The following is a 14688-nucleotide window of genomic DNA, read 5'->3' as shown; positions in this document are numbered from 1 at the left end:
CAGGACATTCCACTGGTGAATCCATGCAGACTCGGGACCAGCAACTCACTGGATTGTAGGTTGTTCACTATTCCTTTCCTTCAGCAGAGTCTCCTTTAATTTTCTCCTAACCAGCCTATAGTTTCCAGCCTCCTCTGCTCCCACTCTTGCGAAGCGGGTCTACCACTGCTCTTCTCCAATCCCATGACATCACTCCCATTTCCAGGGATCTATTGAACAAATTCTTCAGCAGACCTGCCAACACATCTCTGAGCTCCCTCAGTATCCATGGGTGTATTTCATCTGGCCTCATGACCTTGTCCACTTTGTTTACCTAGCTCCTCCCATAAAACTCTGTTTACAGAAGAGAACGTATCTACTCCATCCCATCTACGGTCTTGTTAATCAGCAACAGACCTTCTCCGGGTCCTTCTTCAGTGAATACCAAAGTATTTGTTTAATATTTCTGCAATTTCTTTGTTACTCTCCACGCATTGTTCCTTGTCACCTTTCACTATACTACTTCTGACCTCCCTTCTTTCACTGATATCTGAAAAAAATGTTCTCTCTCCTCACTTTACCTCTTTGGCCATTCGCTTCCACTTGACCTTTTACTTTCCTTAATTCTTTTGTCTCCCTCAGTTTTAACAGATATTCTTCCCTTTTTTGGGATCCTTTATACTTCTTGAATGTTGTTCTTTTGCCTTTATTTTTTCAGCCACTTCCTTAGAGAACCAGATTGGTTTCTTTCACCTCTTACTCTTGTTTACTTTCCTAATATACAGAGTTGTTGCCTGTATAATAGCTCCTTTCAGTTTGACCCACTGTTGTTCCACCTCATCCATTTTCTCCCAGTCTTCCAGTTCTTCCTCCAGGTACGTCCCCATTTCGACAAAGTCTGTATTTTTGAAATTCAAAACTCGGGTCTTCGTGTGTCTTCTCTGTATCTTATTCGCAAAATCAAATCATACCATCCGATGATCACTGGTGCTCAGGTGAGCATTAGAGACATTATCACCATTAGTAAGCACTAGATCGAGCATCACACCGTCTCTCGAGGGTTCCATTAGCATTTGTTTGAGCAGAGCTCGACGGGCATCCACTATCTCTTTACTTCTCGTAGATTTCACAGAAGGGATACTCCAAGCCACATCTGGCAGATTAAAATCTTCAACAAGCAACACTTCACCCTTCTTTCCCATCTTTTGGATGTCTTATATGAGTTCTCTGTCCAGTTCTTCTGTTTGAGTCGGTGGCCTGTAGACCACATCGATAAAAATGGAAGTACCATCTTCTTTGTTTAGGACAGTCCATAACGTTTCTTCTCTACCCCACTTCCCTTGCAATTCAGTTGCTTATTGTTTTTGACATAACGAGCTACTCCCCTCACCCTTTTCTGTCCTTTCTTAGCTCGTTATAGCCGGGGATGGCCATATCTCAATGAGAATCAGTGAACCATGTCTCCGTAACCACAACAATGTCCAAATCCGCCTCCACCAGATCTGGGATTTGTTACCCAGACTACAGGCATTTGTATTCATAGTTTTCCAGCTGCTCTTCCTAGTCAGCCTTTCTGCATTTTTGAACTGATTGTTACTTCCTCTTCCTGTTTTGCTTGGGGGAGACATGTCAAGTTCCCTGGCCACTTCCTACCACCCCCATTCCTTAGTTTAAATGGCTGGTAATGTACAATCTGAAGTTTTTACTTAGCATTCTCTTTCCTGCCATTGACAAATATAGGCCAACATTACCATATAATCTTTAATTGCTCCATACAAGGCCCCAGCCTCCAATGTACACAAATCCACATTCTTTGCACCAGATTTTGAGCTAGACTGAAGTTATCTTTCCTTTCCCTGAACAGGTAATACTTCTGAAAAAGCAATAGTCTAGGCCATGTTTCTATTCTTTTTCCCTTGATTTTGGAAATTTTTCTGTACTTTATCGGCCGGATTTTAAATGCCCTGCGCGCCTATTTTGCATAGGCCGCCGGCGCGCGCAGAGCCCCGGGACGCGCGTAAGTCCCGGGGCGTGTTGGGGGGCGTTCCATAAATGACGCGGCGTTTCGGGGGCGGGCCCGGGGGCGTGGCGCCGGCCCGGGGGCGTGGTCGAGGCCTCCGGACCAGTTCCCGGGTCGGGTGATGGCGCGCCAGCAGCCCACTGGCACGCACAGATCTGCCAACAAAGGTAAGGGGGGGGGGGGGGGTGGGCGAAGGAAAGTTCCCCTCAGAGGCCGCTCCGAAATCGGAGCGGCCTCTGAGGGAACAGGCAGCGCGCGCTGGGCTCGGCGCACGCAGGTTGCACAAATGTGCACCCCCTTGCGCTCGCCGACCCCGGATTTTATAAGATACGCGCGTATCTTATAAAATCCAGCGTACTTTTGTTCGCGCCTGGTGCACGAACAAAAGTACGCGCTCGCGCAAAATTATAAAATCTACCCCTATGGGCATTGTTTCTAGCAAGGTCATTGATAAAAGATTTCTTACTTTTTTCTATAATTGTATTGACCATTTGGTTTGCATTTCTGTTAGCTGAGGATCCTAGAAAGCATTTAACTATTGTGTCCCCATCATAATGTGTTCCCAAGTTGATTCATTTAATGACTGAATCGCCCAGTAGAAGCAGCTTTCTTTTAGGACATTTAATTATGTTGAAGAATTTCTGGGTACACTGGGCAACTACTTCTCTTTCAAATATTTCATATTCTATTATTGCCCACGGGTTGGAAAATGGACGCTCAATTTTGCCGGCGTCCGTTTTCCAAACCCATGGCTGTCAGCATCGGCTGTGAAACCCGCTGACAGCCACCATTTCCGCCAATAAGGAGGCACTAGGGATGTGCTAGTGTCCATAATGCCTCCTTATTAGCACGGGCCCTAATTTGCATACTGGATCGCACGCCTCAGAGTGCATTTTTCCTGAATCGGCCCATAAGTTTGTACCTGAGGCAATGGACTTGCCCAGAGTCATGAGGAGCGACAGTGGGACTTGAACCCTGGTCTCCTGGTTCACAGCCCGTTGCTCTAACCACTAGACTACTCATGTGCAGTTCTGGTAACCCCCATCTCTACAAAGATATTGCAGAACTAGGTACGCTGCAGAGAATGGTAAAGACTATGGAACAAGTCAGTACATAGAATGATGGTAGACAAGGACCGTGAAGCCTTGGCTAATCTGCCCTATTTCTTCCATAGGAGGAGAGCCTAAACAGGTTACAGCTCTTCATCTTGGAGATGAGAAGACAGAGGGGATCTGATAAAGTTTATAAACTCATGTGGCAAAGAACCATTGAATGGGGAATGGTTATTGACCCTTTAAAATAATACTAGGACTAGGGACATGACATGAAACTGGTAGCAGATTTAAAACAAATTTAAGGTAGTGTATTTTCAAGCAGCACACAATTAGGCTATGAAATTTGGCCAGCAGAATAGCTGATTTTGAAAAGGCTTGAATGAGTTTCTGGAGGACTGGTCCATTAACCATATGGGGAGTGGAAATCCAAATGAACTGTATTCGATGGGGGGGGAAAGGCTGATGTGCACGGAGCAGGAGAGGGACCTTGGGGTGATGGTGTCTAATGATCTGAAGTCGGCGAAACAATGCGACAAGGCGATAGCTAAAGCCAGAAGAATGCTGGGCTGCATAGAGAGAGGAATATCGAGTAAGAAAAGGGAAGTGATTATTCCCTTGTACAGGTCCTTGGTGAGGCCTCACCTGGAGTACTGTGTTCAGTTCTGGAGACCGTACCTTCAAAAGACAAAGACAAGATGGAGGCGGTACAGAGAAGGGCGACCAGGAAGGTGGAGGATCTTCATCGGATGACGTACGAGGAGAGATTGAAGAATCTAAATATGTACACCCTGGAGGAAAGGAGGAGCAGAGGTGATATGATACAGACTTTCAGATACTTGAAAGGTGTTAATGATCAAAAGACAACGACAAACCTTTTCCTAAGGAAAAAAATCAGCAGAACCAGGGGTCACGATTTGAAGCTCCAGGGAGGAAGATTCAGAACCAATGTCAGGAAGTATTTCTTCACGGAGAGGGTGGTGGATGCCTGGAATGCCCTTCCGGAGGATGTGGTGAAGACCAGAACTGTGAAGGACTTCAAAGGGGCGTGGGATAAACACTGTGGATCCATAAAGTCAAGAGGCTGCCAATGAAGAGTGGGTGACTCGCCAGAATGATGGCTACTGCCTGGAGTCAATACCCTTATTAAATAAACATACACAGGCTTGACTCCAACATCGCTCTAAGCTTCAACAGCAAGAGGAAATGTGGAAAAAAGGATTCACACTCACAAAGAGGGGAGTAGCTGGCTTGTTACGGCGGTTACCACCCCAAATCAAATAAGCCTGATACTTCACTTTCAATGCATATACAGCATAGTTCTCTGATTCAACGGCAGGGGAGAAGAAAAACTGATACTTCACACATCCAGCAGAGCTCTCTGCTTCAACGGCAGGGGAGAAGAAAAGAGGGTTCGCACTCACAAAGCGGGGAGTAGCTGGCTTGTTACGGCGGTTACTACCCCAAACCAAATGGGCCTGATACTTCACTTTCGATGCACATCCAGCATGGCTCTCTGCTTCAACGGCATGGGAGAAGACTTATACGTCACGCATATCCAGCATAGCTCCCTGCTTCAACGGCAGGGGAGAAGAAAAACAACCAATAAGGGCTAATAACGTAGTCTGGGTAAAACAAATAAGCGTGGGTGCAGCTTGCTTATTGCGGCGGCTACTACCCCAAACTAATCAAGCTAGATATTTCACTTGGATGATATTTCACTTGGATGCAGCTCCATCACTGCTCTCTGCATTAAGGGTGGGGATGGAAGGGAAGTAGAACCAAGAGCTAAGAGAAACAGATAAGTATGAGAGAAAATATGTGTGAGGCTTGCTGGGCAGACTGGATGGGCCGTTTGGTCTTCTTCTGCCGTCATTTCTATGTTTCTATGTTTCTATGTTAACCACTATTAGCCAGTTAGGCATGTGGAACACCACTGCTTGAAAGCTAGGAATCAACAGGGAATGATTTGTGCCATTAGGGTCTGCTGGCTACTTACAAGCGATATGGATTGACCACTCTCGGAGAAAGGAAGCTGGGCCCGATGGACCATTTATCTAACCCAGGTCCCTCTTGTCTCACTCTAGGCAAGCGGGATTCTTAAAGGCAGAGTCTCTCTTGCAATGGATTATCATAAATCAGCTCTACAATGAGGACTGGATGTATGGCGCCACTAATGCTGAGCTGAGCAATTCCAGTGCTTAAGGACCACAAACACGTCAGGATGTAGAATATCCAACAAGGAATATGTATGTGCAGGGGTGAGGGGAGTATCACTTTTTTTTTTTTTCAGTCAATTTTTACTCATTTATTTTTTGGTTATTTTACTTTTTATTGCAACTTTCTTTACCTTTCCTTCTCTTCCCTCTGACTCTTCATTAATTGCCAATATCAGGGCACAGCCTTAATAGCAGCTCCTCGCCTGCCTGCTGACAACAGCTGCTCTCCCACCAGCACCTGTCTCCTCATCCTTCTGGCCAACAGCAGTTTCTCCCACAATCTCCTCTACTGGGCCCTGATTCAGGCACTTGGTGCAAAACTGAAGGCACCCAAGTAACTTAGCATCCAAGATTTTTCTAGCCCTGTGCACGAGATATATTTGTGCATGAAGCAGTTCGTGCATGCAAATATATCATCGATATCCTGAAAACCTATTGGTTTGTGATTCTTGAGGACTAGAATTGCCCACCACTGCATTAAAGTGTACCAGTTATGCACACACAGTAAAAGAATAAAGCTGTACTGCTCATTGCTATTTACGAATGAAACCAGAAGCCGAGAAACCGTGGGACTTCATTTATGGCCAAGTGAGATTTTCTCATCTGAAATCCCACTAGGTTCGACAGCTTCAAAACTAGAAATTCAGAGCCATTACTGTGTCTGGTCTGATGGTACTACTCAATCATTTTTTTCCCTGAGGAACAAAACAATTGAAACCAATTGCATTCCAAGGTGCAGCATGAAAACTATTCAGTGTGAGATGGAGCACAAATGACAGCACTCATTAAATCCTGGATCCGTTCACTCATGTTTCACAGGCTTCCCAGCCACAGCTCTTATGGGTGCAGAGTGTTGAGATAAAGACACTTCTTGCAGACCTCCAATCATTTCCTACAGAGTAAGGATTTTCAAATCGCTCATACCCCTCGCTCCTTCCAGTCTGGGAAAAGTTCTTCCAAGGCCCGTGGCTCCAGACAAGCTCCCGAGAGCGTGTGTGCCCCGAGTTGAGCAGCTTTCTCCACCAAACACACTCTGATCTCTTTGTTGTTTTCTGCGGCCATCTGCTTAAGACGAATGGCAGCTGACAAACCAGCGGGGCCTGCTCCAACAATGACCACGTCAGCCTCTTCTGCAAATCGCTCCATGTTCACCTCTGTGGGAGATAACAGTAATGGGGGGGTTACAGAGAGACAGAGACTAGACATACACATCATGATGTGGCTGAATGACCGTCAGTCTCCCAGCTGCATGCTCACAGAGGAACCTTCTTCTCCTGAGGAAACCAGATGTGAATCACAAGCTGGGGATCTTTAGGTCCTACATGAATTATGCCATCCCTGGCTGGTAGACATTTTTGACTGGAAGATTTTATTTAACTTTCAAACGGCCCCACCTGAAGTTCTGAAAGCCAGCGTTCATATGACCATGCGCTTGTGTTCTACAATAAGATCTGAGTTTCACGTTAGCGCACCTTTTCTTCCTAAATGAGATTAATCCCTGGTCTCACCATTTATTGCCATCTTTTAAAAAAATATTTTAGAGAAGGCCCACATTTACATTAGGAAAAATAATCAAAGAAAAAAATGACTAAGAAAAAGTAAAATACTTTCTAAGAGAAAAAGCAAAGCATCCAAGGCATTTCAAAAGGGGGGAATTCATCAAGAACTATACTCAAGGATACAGGATACAGCCCAAATACAAAACTATACAATGGTCCCTATATTAAGTTGAAGATATAACGACTCCCACCAGAGAGGATGTCATAAGAACATAAGATATAGGTCAGACCAAGGGTCCATCAAGCCCAGTATCCCAAGTCCAACAGTGGCCAATCCAAGTCACAAGTACCTGCCAAGTACCCAAACATTAAAAAGATCCCATGCTACTAATGCCAGCAACAAGCAGTGGCTATTCCCTATTGATTAAATATCAGTTTATGGACTTCTCATCCAGGAATTTATCCAAACCTTTTTTTAAACCCAGCTACACTAGCTGCCTTAACCACATCCTCTGGCAACGAATTCCAGAGCTTAAATGTGCGTTGAGTGAAAAAAAAATTCTCTCTGATTTGTTTTAAATGTGCTACCATCTAACTTCATGGAGTGCCCCTTACTCCTTGTTATTATCTGAAAGAGTAAATAACCATTTCACATTTACCCGGTCTGGTACCGGGACCTGTACTTAAGATTTATTGGCATAAATCACGGTTTTGTGTGCTGAGCATTTTTTTTTTTTTTTTTTTTTTTACATACACACATTTTCAGGTTAGTACATTTTTTAAAAAAATTCATGATGCACTAGCATAACATTATCTGCACTGGCAGTTAAAACTGTCTTTAGCGTGTGCATGAAAGCACTATGCGCTGAATTTCAACACACAGCTTAGTACATTGGTCCCAAGATTGTCAAATGTAAAAACATTTACAGGAAAAAAAGCAGAAAAAAAAAATCACTCCCCCCCCCCCAAAGAGAGAACCTCCTGCCTCATAAGTACATAAGATTTGCCTTACTGTTTCAGACCAAAGGTCCATCAAGCCCAGTATCCAACAGTGGCTAATCCAGGTCACAAGTACCTGGCAGGATTTCAAAGGGCTGACACTGCATCTCCTAGGGATAAGCAGGGGATTTCTGCAATTCCACTCTAATAATGGTTTATGGACTTTTCCTCCAGGAACTTGTCCAAACCTTTTTTTTTTTTTTTTTACACACAGCTAAGAACATAAGAAATTGCCATGCTGGGTCAGACCAAGGGTCCATCAAGCCCAGCATCCTGTTTCCAACAGAGGCCAAAACCAGGCCACAAGAACCTGGCAATTACCCAAACACTAAGAAGATCCCATGCTACTGATGCAATTAATAGCAGTGGCTATTCCCTAAGTATAATTGATTAATAGCCATTAATGGACTTCTCCTCCAAGAACTTATCCAAACCTTTTTTGAACCCAGCTACACTAACCACATCCTCTGGCAACAAATTCCAGAGCTTTATTGTGCGTTGAGTGAAAAAGAATTTTCTCCGATTAGTCTTAAATGTGCTACTTGCTAACTTCATGGAATGCCCCCTAGTCCTTCTATTATTCGAAAGTGAAAATAACCGAGTCACATCTACTCGTTCAAGACCTCTCATGATCTTAAAGACCTCTATCATATCACCCCTCAGCCTTCTCTTCTCCAAGCTGAACAGCCCTAATCTCTTCAGCATTTCCTCATAGGGAAGCTGTTCCATCCCATTTATCATTTTGGTTGCCCTTCTCTGTACCTTCTCCATTGCAACTATATCTTTTTTGAGATGCGGCGACCAGAATTGTACACAGTATTCAAGGTGTGGTCTCACCATGGAGCGATATAGAGGCATTAGCTACACTAATAGCTTTCACCACATCCTCTGGCACTGAATTCCAGAACGTAATTATGTGGTGAATAAAAAATATTTTTGCTAAGTAGTTTTAAATATATCAACTAATAACTTCTTTGTGTGTCACCCGGTCCTTGAAAGAATAAAAAACCGATTAACATTTACTCGTTCCACTCCACTCATTCTATAGACCTCTATCATATCCTCCCTCAGCAGTCTCTTCTCCAAGCTGAAGAGTCCTAATCTCTAACTTTTCTTCATAGGGGAATCATTCCATCCTCTTTATAATTTTGGTTGCTCTTCTCTGTATCTTTTCTATTTCTGCTATATCTTTTTTTAAGATGTGGTGACCAGAACTGCACACACTTCTCAAGATGAGGTCGCACCAAGGAGTGATACAGAGGCATTATGATACTCTGTTTTATTCTCCATTCCTTTCCAAATAATCCCTAGCATTCTATTTGCTTTCTTGGCTGCTGCTGCACATTGAGTAGAAGATTTCAATGTATTAACAATGATACCTATATCATTTTCCTGAATGATGACAACCAATGTGGCTATGGTGTAGCTATAATTTAGGTTACTACTGCATTTTGTAGCTATAATTTTGGCTACTATTCCCCAAGTATCACTTTTCACTTGTCCAGATTAAATTTCATTTGCATCCCCAAAGCGAGGAAAAGCTTCCTCTTATCTTTTGTCACATTGCAAACATTGGGGAAAACAAATGTTCTGATAATAAAATCAAGCATTCTGATTTCTAAAAGAAATGTCTGAGCATCCAGTCTCTGTCTGGCTCAGGAGCAAACATTGCCACTACTGTAGCCCAGGTAATTACTTCTTCCTGTAAATGCTCCAGCCTAGTAAGATTGATGCTATCTGAGATATCCTGTGAGCCTCTATTCATGCAGATGATACAAAATTGTTCAGAGTAGTTAAATCACAAGTAGATTGTGATAAATTGCAGGAGGACCTTCTGAGACTGGAAGATTGGGCATCCAAATGGCAAATGAAATTTAATGTGGACAAGTGCAAGGTGATGCATATAGGGAAAAATAACCCATGCTATAGTTACACAATGTTAGGTTCCATATTAGGTGCTACCACCCAAGAAAGAGATCTAGGCATCATAGTGGATAACACATTGAAATCGTCAGTGCAGTGTGCTGCAGCAGTCAAAAAAGCAAAAAGAATGTTGGGAATTATTAGAAAGGGAATGGTGAATAAAACGGAAAATGTCATAATGCCTCTGTATCGCTCCATGGTGAGACCGCACCTGGAATACTGTGTACAATTCTGGTCACCGCATCTCAAAAAAGATATAGTTGCAATGGAGAAGGTACAGAGAAGGGCAACTAAAATGATAAAGGGGATGGAACAGCTCCCCTATGAGGAAAGGCTGAAGAGGTTAGGACTTTTCAGCTTGGAGAAGAGACGGCTGAGGGCGGATATGATAGAGGTGTTTAAAATCATGAGAGGTCTAGAACGGGTAGATGTGAATTGGTTATTTACTCTTTCGGATAATAGAAGGACTAGGGGGCACTCCATGAAGTTAGCATGTGGCACATTTAAAACTAATCGGAGAAAGTTCTTTTTCACTCAACGCACAATTAAACTCTGGAATTTGTTGCCAGAGGATGTGGTTAGTGCAATTAGTGTAGCTGAGTTTAAAAAAGGATTGGATAAGTTCTTGGAGGAGAAGTCCATTACCTGCTATTAATTAAGTTGACTTAGATAATAACTAACCACTGCTATTACTAGCAACAGTAGCATAGAATAGACTTAGTTTTTGGGTACTTGCCAGGTTCTTATGGCCTGGATTGGCCACTCTTGGAAACAGGATGCTGGGAGTGATAGACCTTTGGTCTGTCCCAGTATGGCATGTTCTTAGATCTCTTAGATCTCTTTGATTGCAGACTTCTTGAGGCAGCCCCAGAGAGATTTCTCCTTCTGTTCCTGGGCAGATAAGACTCTTAATTTTTCTGTGGTGCTCTTCTGGGGTTAAAAAGACTCTTAACTTTCTGTGGTGCTCTTCTGGGGTTAAAAAGACTCTTAATTTTCTGTGGTGCTCTTCTGGGGTTAAAAAGACTCTTAATTTTCTGTGGTACTCTTCTGAGGGAAAAAAGAAAAAAACCAAAAAAAAAACCCTGCTAGTTTTCTTTCACTATTCTTCTAATTATTTGCTTTGTGCTCCACTAATATCTGCTCCACTAATATCTGCTCTCTGAGCAGTAGAACTGCTGTGTTTTTATACCTTTCTCTAGGTCTGTTATTATACATTAATTGTAATTGTTGCTTGCAAACTGTTATTTTAAGATCCAGTATACCTGCATTTCTATTATTGTATAGCTGTTCTTTAATAATCTGGTTAATATTGGCACAGAAGTGCTATGGGATCATTTAATAGCTAAAGGACTAACAAAGTTCCAGAAAGTGTCCTACTCTACCCAGCTTGTCCCAGGTTCAACTGTTTGTTTCCCTCTACCCACCCACCCCTGGGATTAGATTACTAATATAGACTGACTAAATTAGCATTAGCAACAAGATCAATTAGTACATTAACAGCAAAGGACATACCAATCCAAAACTTAACCAATATGAGAACTATCCAATGCAACTGTTGTAGAGCCTTTATTCTGAGGGAAAGCATCTGGAAACTTAGAGCTTGCCCAATCTGTGCACAGCTCTCTTCTTTGAAAACGGAGCTGACTGAGGTTAAAGCTCAATTAGCTTCAATTAAAAGAATTACACCCACATTGCATTACTCAGAAAATAATTCCCCAACACCAAAGAATAACCAGGAGTCAAGAAAAAGAAATACAGTAGACTCAGGTAGGATAACACATGTGTCCCACAGTCACCCATTCTTGACAGATGGGAAGCCAACAAGTATACCCCCCCACTCAATTAGTTCATCAAGTAAATCATTAAAAAACAGGATCACAGTGGGCTCTGGTAGAATTAGACCTGTAACAAGGAGACACACACAGTATCAAATGCAACAAGAACATAAAGCCCTCCCTATATTAACTGAAGAAATTCTAGAGAAAAACATTGACGTGTTACCAGAAAAGAGAAAAAAACAATGCATACAGAATTTCAAGATCCATAACCAAAAGAAAAAGCTAATTGAGATGGATAACTCTGTCATCAATGGTACAACTGCAAAAGGAAAGAGTAAAGTGAATAACAAATCTCAACTAAAGTCTCATATGGAGTACAGGAAAAGCAATAACCGTAAAGAGAGTACCTGGAAAGCTATGACTACAAATGCTCATAGTTTGGGAAATAAAATCCCAGATCTGCAGGCCCTAATGACAGAGGCAGAACTGGACATCGTTGCTATCACAGAGACATGGTTCACAGAATCTCATGATTGGGATACAGCAATACCAGGCTATAACTTGTTAAGGAAGGACAGAGTGGATAGAAAAGGGGGAGGTGTGGCTCTTTATGTCAGAAATAATATCCAAGCATCTGAGCTGCAAGGAAGTTGGGGCAAGGAAGAAGCACTATGGGTCAACCTAAAAACAGAGGATGGAGCATCCATTTATATTGGAGTGGTTTACAGGCCTCCAAACCAAAAGGAAGAGCTGGACAGAGATCTGGTTGAAGACATCCATAAGATAGGTAAGAAAGGGGAAGTGATGATCGTTGGTGACTTTAATATGCCAGATGTAGACTGGAAAATCCCATCTGCAGAATCTAAAAACAGTAGAGCAATAGTGGATGCCATGCAAGTATCTTTGTTCAAACAAATGGTATTGGAACCCACGAGAGAAGGAATTATTCTCGACTTAGTGCTCACTAATGGAGATAACGTCTCTGATGTCCAGGTGGGCGCCCACCTCAGCACCAGTGATCAAACGGTATGGTTTAATATCACTAAAAGAATATGGAAAAGAAGCACAAAGACCAGAGTTTTACAGTTCAAAAACACAGACTTTGAGGAAATGGGGAAGTACCTAGAGGAAGAACTAAATGGATGGGAAAACGAGAGAGATGTGGATCAGCAGTGGACCAATCTAAAAGGAGCAATCGCCAAGGCAACTGCTCTATATGTTAGAAATGTAAAGAAAAGCAAAAGAAAAATGAAACCTATCTGGTTCTCAAAGGAGGTGGCTGACAAAATTAAAGCTAAAAGAACTGCATACAAGAAATACAAAAGATCCCAAAGGGAGGAGCACAAAGAAGAATATCTGATTCAACTGAGGGAGACTAAGAAATTAATCAAGTTGGCAAACAGTCAAGCGGAAGAGAGGATTGCCAAGGAGATAAAATATGGTGACAAAACTTTTTTCAGATACATCAGCGAAAAGAGAAAAGTCCAAAGTGGTATAGTGAAATTGAAAGGTGGAAATGATCAATGTGTGGAGAGAGACAAAGAAATGGCAGAAATATTAAACGAATACTTCAGCTCTGTGTTCACTAAAGAAGACCCTGGAGAAGGACCATCTCTACACAACAAGAAACTGGAGGGAAGCGGAACAGAGGAAAATCCATTTACAGTAGATAATGTATGGGAAGAGCTAAAGAATCTGAAAGTGGACAAAGCCATGGGGCCTGATGGGATTCATCCAAGGATACTGAGGGAGCTCAGAGATGTGCTGGCGGGACCGCTGTGCGACCTGTTCAATAGATCCCTAGAAATGGGAGTGGTGCCGAGTGATTGGAGAAGAGCAGTGGTGGTCCCGCTTCACAAGAGTGGGAACAGAGAGGAGGCTGGTAACTACAGACCGGTTAGCCTCACTTCGGTGGTGGGAAAAGTAATGGAGTCACTGTTGAAAGAGAGAATAGTGAACTATCTACAGTCGGGAGAATTGATGGACCAGAGGCAGCATGGATTCACCAGAGGAAGATCCTGTCAGACAAACCTGATTGACTTTTTTGACTGGGTAACCAAGGAATTGGATCGAGGAAGAGCGCTCGATATCATATACTTGGATTTCAGCAAAGCTTTTGATACGGTTCCGCACAGGAGACTGGTGAATAAAACGAGAAGCTTGGGAGTGAGTGCCGAGGTGGTGACCTGGATTGCAAATTGGTTGACGGACAGAAGACAATGTGTGATGGTAAATGGAACCTTCTCTGAAGAGAGAGCGGTTTTAAGTGGTGTACCGCAAGGATCGGTGTTGGGACCGGTCCTGTTCAATATCTTTGTGAGCGACATTGCGGACGGGATAGAAGGTAAGGTTTGTCTTTTTGCGGATGACACAAAGATCTGCAACAGAGTGGACACGCCGGAAGGAGTGGAGAGAATGAGACGAGATCTAAGGAAACTGGAAGATTGGTCGAAGATATGGCAGCTGAGATTCAATGCCAAGAAGTGCAAAGTCATGCATATGGGGAGTGGAAATCCGAATGAACTGTATTCGATGGGCGGGGAAAGGCTGATGTGCACGGAGCAGGAGAGGGACCTTGGGGTGATGGTGTCTAATGATCTGAAATCGGCAAAACAATGCGACAAGGCGATAGCTAAAGCCAGAAGAATGCTGGGCTGCATAGAGAGAGGAATATCGAGTAAGAAAAGGGAAGTGATTATTCCTTTGTACAGGTCCTTGGTGAGGCCTCACCTGGAGTACTGTGTTCAGTTCTGGAGACCGTATCTTCAAAAAGACAAAGACAAGATGGAGGCGGTACAGAGAAGGGCGACCAGAAAGGTGGAGGATCTTCATCGGATGACGTACGAGGAGAGATTGAAGAATCTAAATATGTACACCCTGGAGGAAAGGAGGAGCAGAGGTGACATGATACAGACTTTCAGATACTTGAAAGGTGTTAATGATCAAAAGACAACGACAAACCTTTTCCGTAGGAAAAAAATCACCAGAACCAGGGGTCACGATTTGAAGCTCCAGGGAGGAAGATTCAGAACCAATGTCAGGAAGTATTTCTTCACGGAGAGGGTGGTGGATGCCTGGAATGCCCTTCCTGAGGATGTGGTGAAGACCAGAACTGTGAAGGACTTCAAAGGGGCGTGGGATAAACACTGTGGATCCATAAAGTCAAGAGGCCGCCAATGAAGAGTGGGTGACTCGCCAGAATGAGGGCTACTGCCTGGA

The 14688-nt window shown here is 43.2% G+C and overlaps 1 protein-coding gene across 1 annotated transcript in view; it reads right to left on the bottom strand.

Annotated features, from left to right (window-relative positions):
- The window catches only part of ETFDH (electron transfer flavoprotein dehydrogenase), an 81484-nt gene that overhangs the window by 56986 nt on the left and 9810 nt on the right, over positions 1-14688 (bottom strand). Inside the window, exon 3 of the mRNA XM_029616515.1 lies at positions 6195-6424. Within this exon, the coding sequence (XP_029472375.1) occupies positions 6195-6424 (230 nt within the window). The remainder of the gene's footprint in view (positions 1-6194; positions 6425-14688) is intronic.

The sequence above is a fragment of the Rhinatrema bivittatum genome, chromosome 1, assembly GCF_901001135.1.
Source record: "Rhinatrema bivittatum chromosome 1, aRhiBiv1.1, whole genome shotgun sequence".
Lineage (NCBI taxonomy): Eukaryota > Metazoa > Chordata > Amphibia > Gymnophiona > Rhinatrematidae > Rhinatrema > Rhinatrema bivittatum.
Note: the sequence above shows the minus strand (reverse complement) of the source record. Positions and strands in the feature narration are given on the sequence as shown.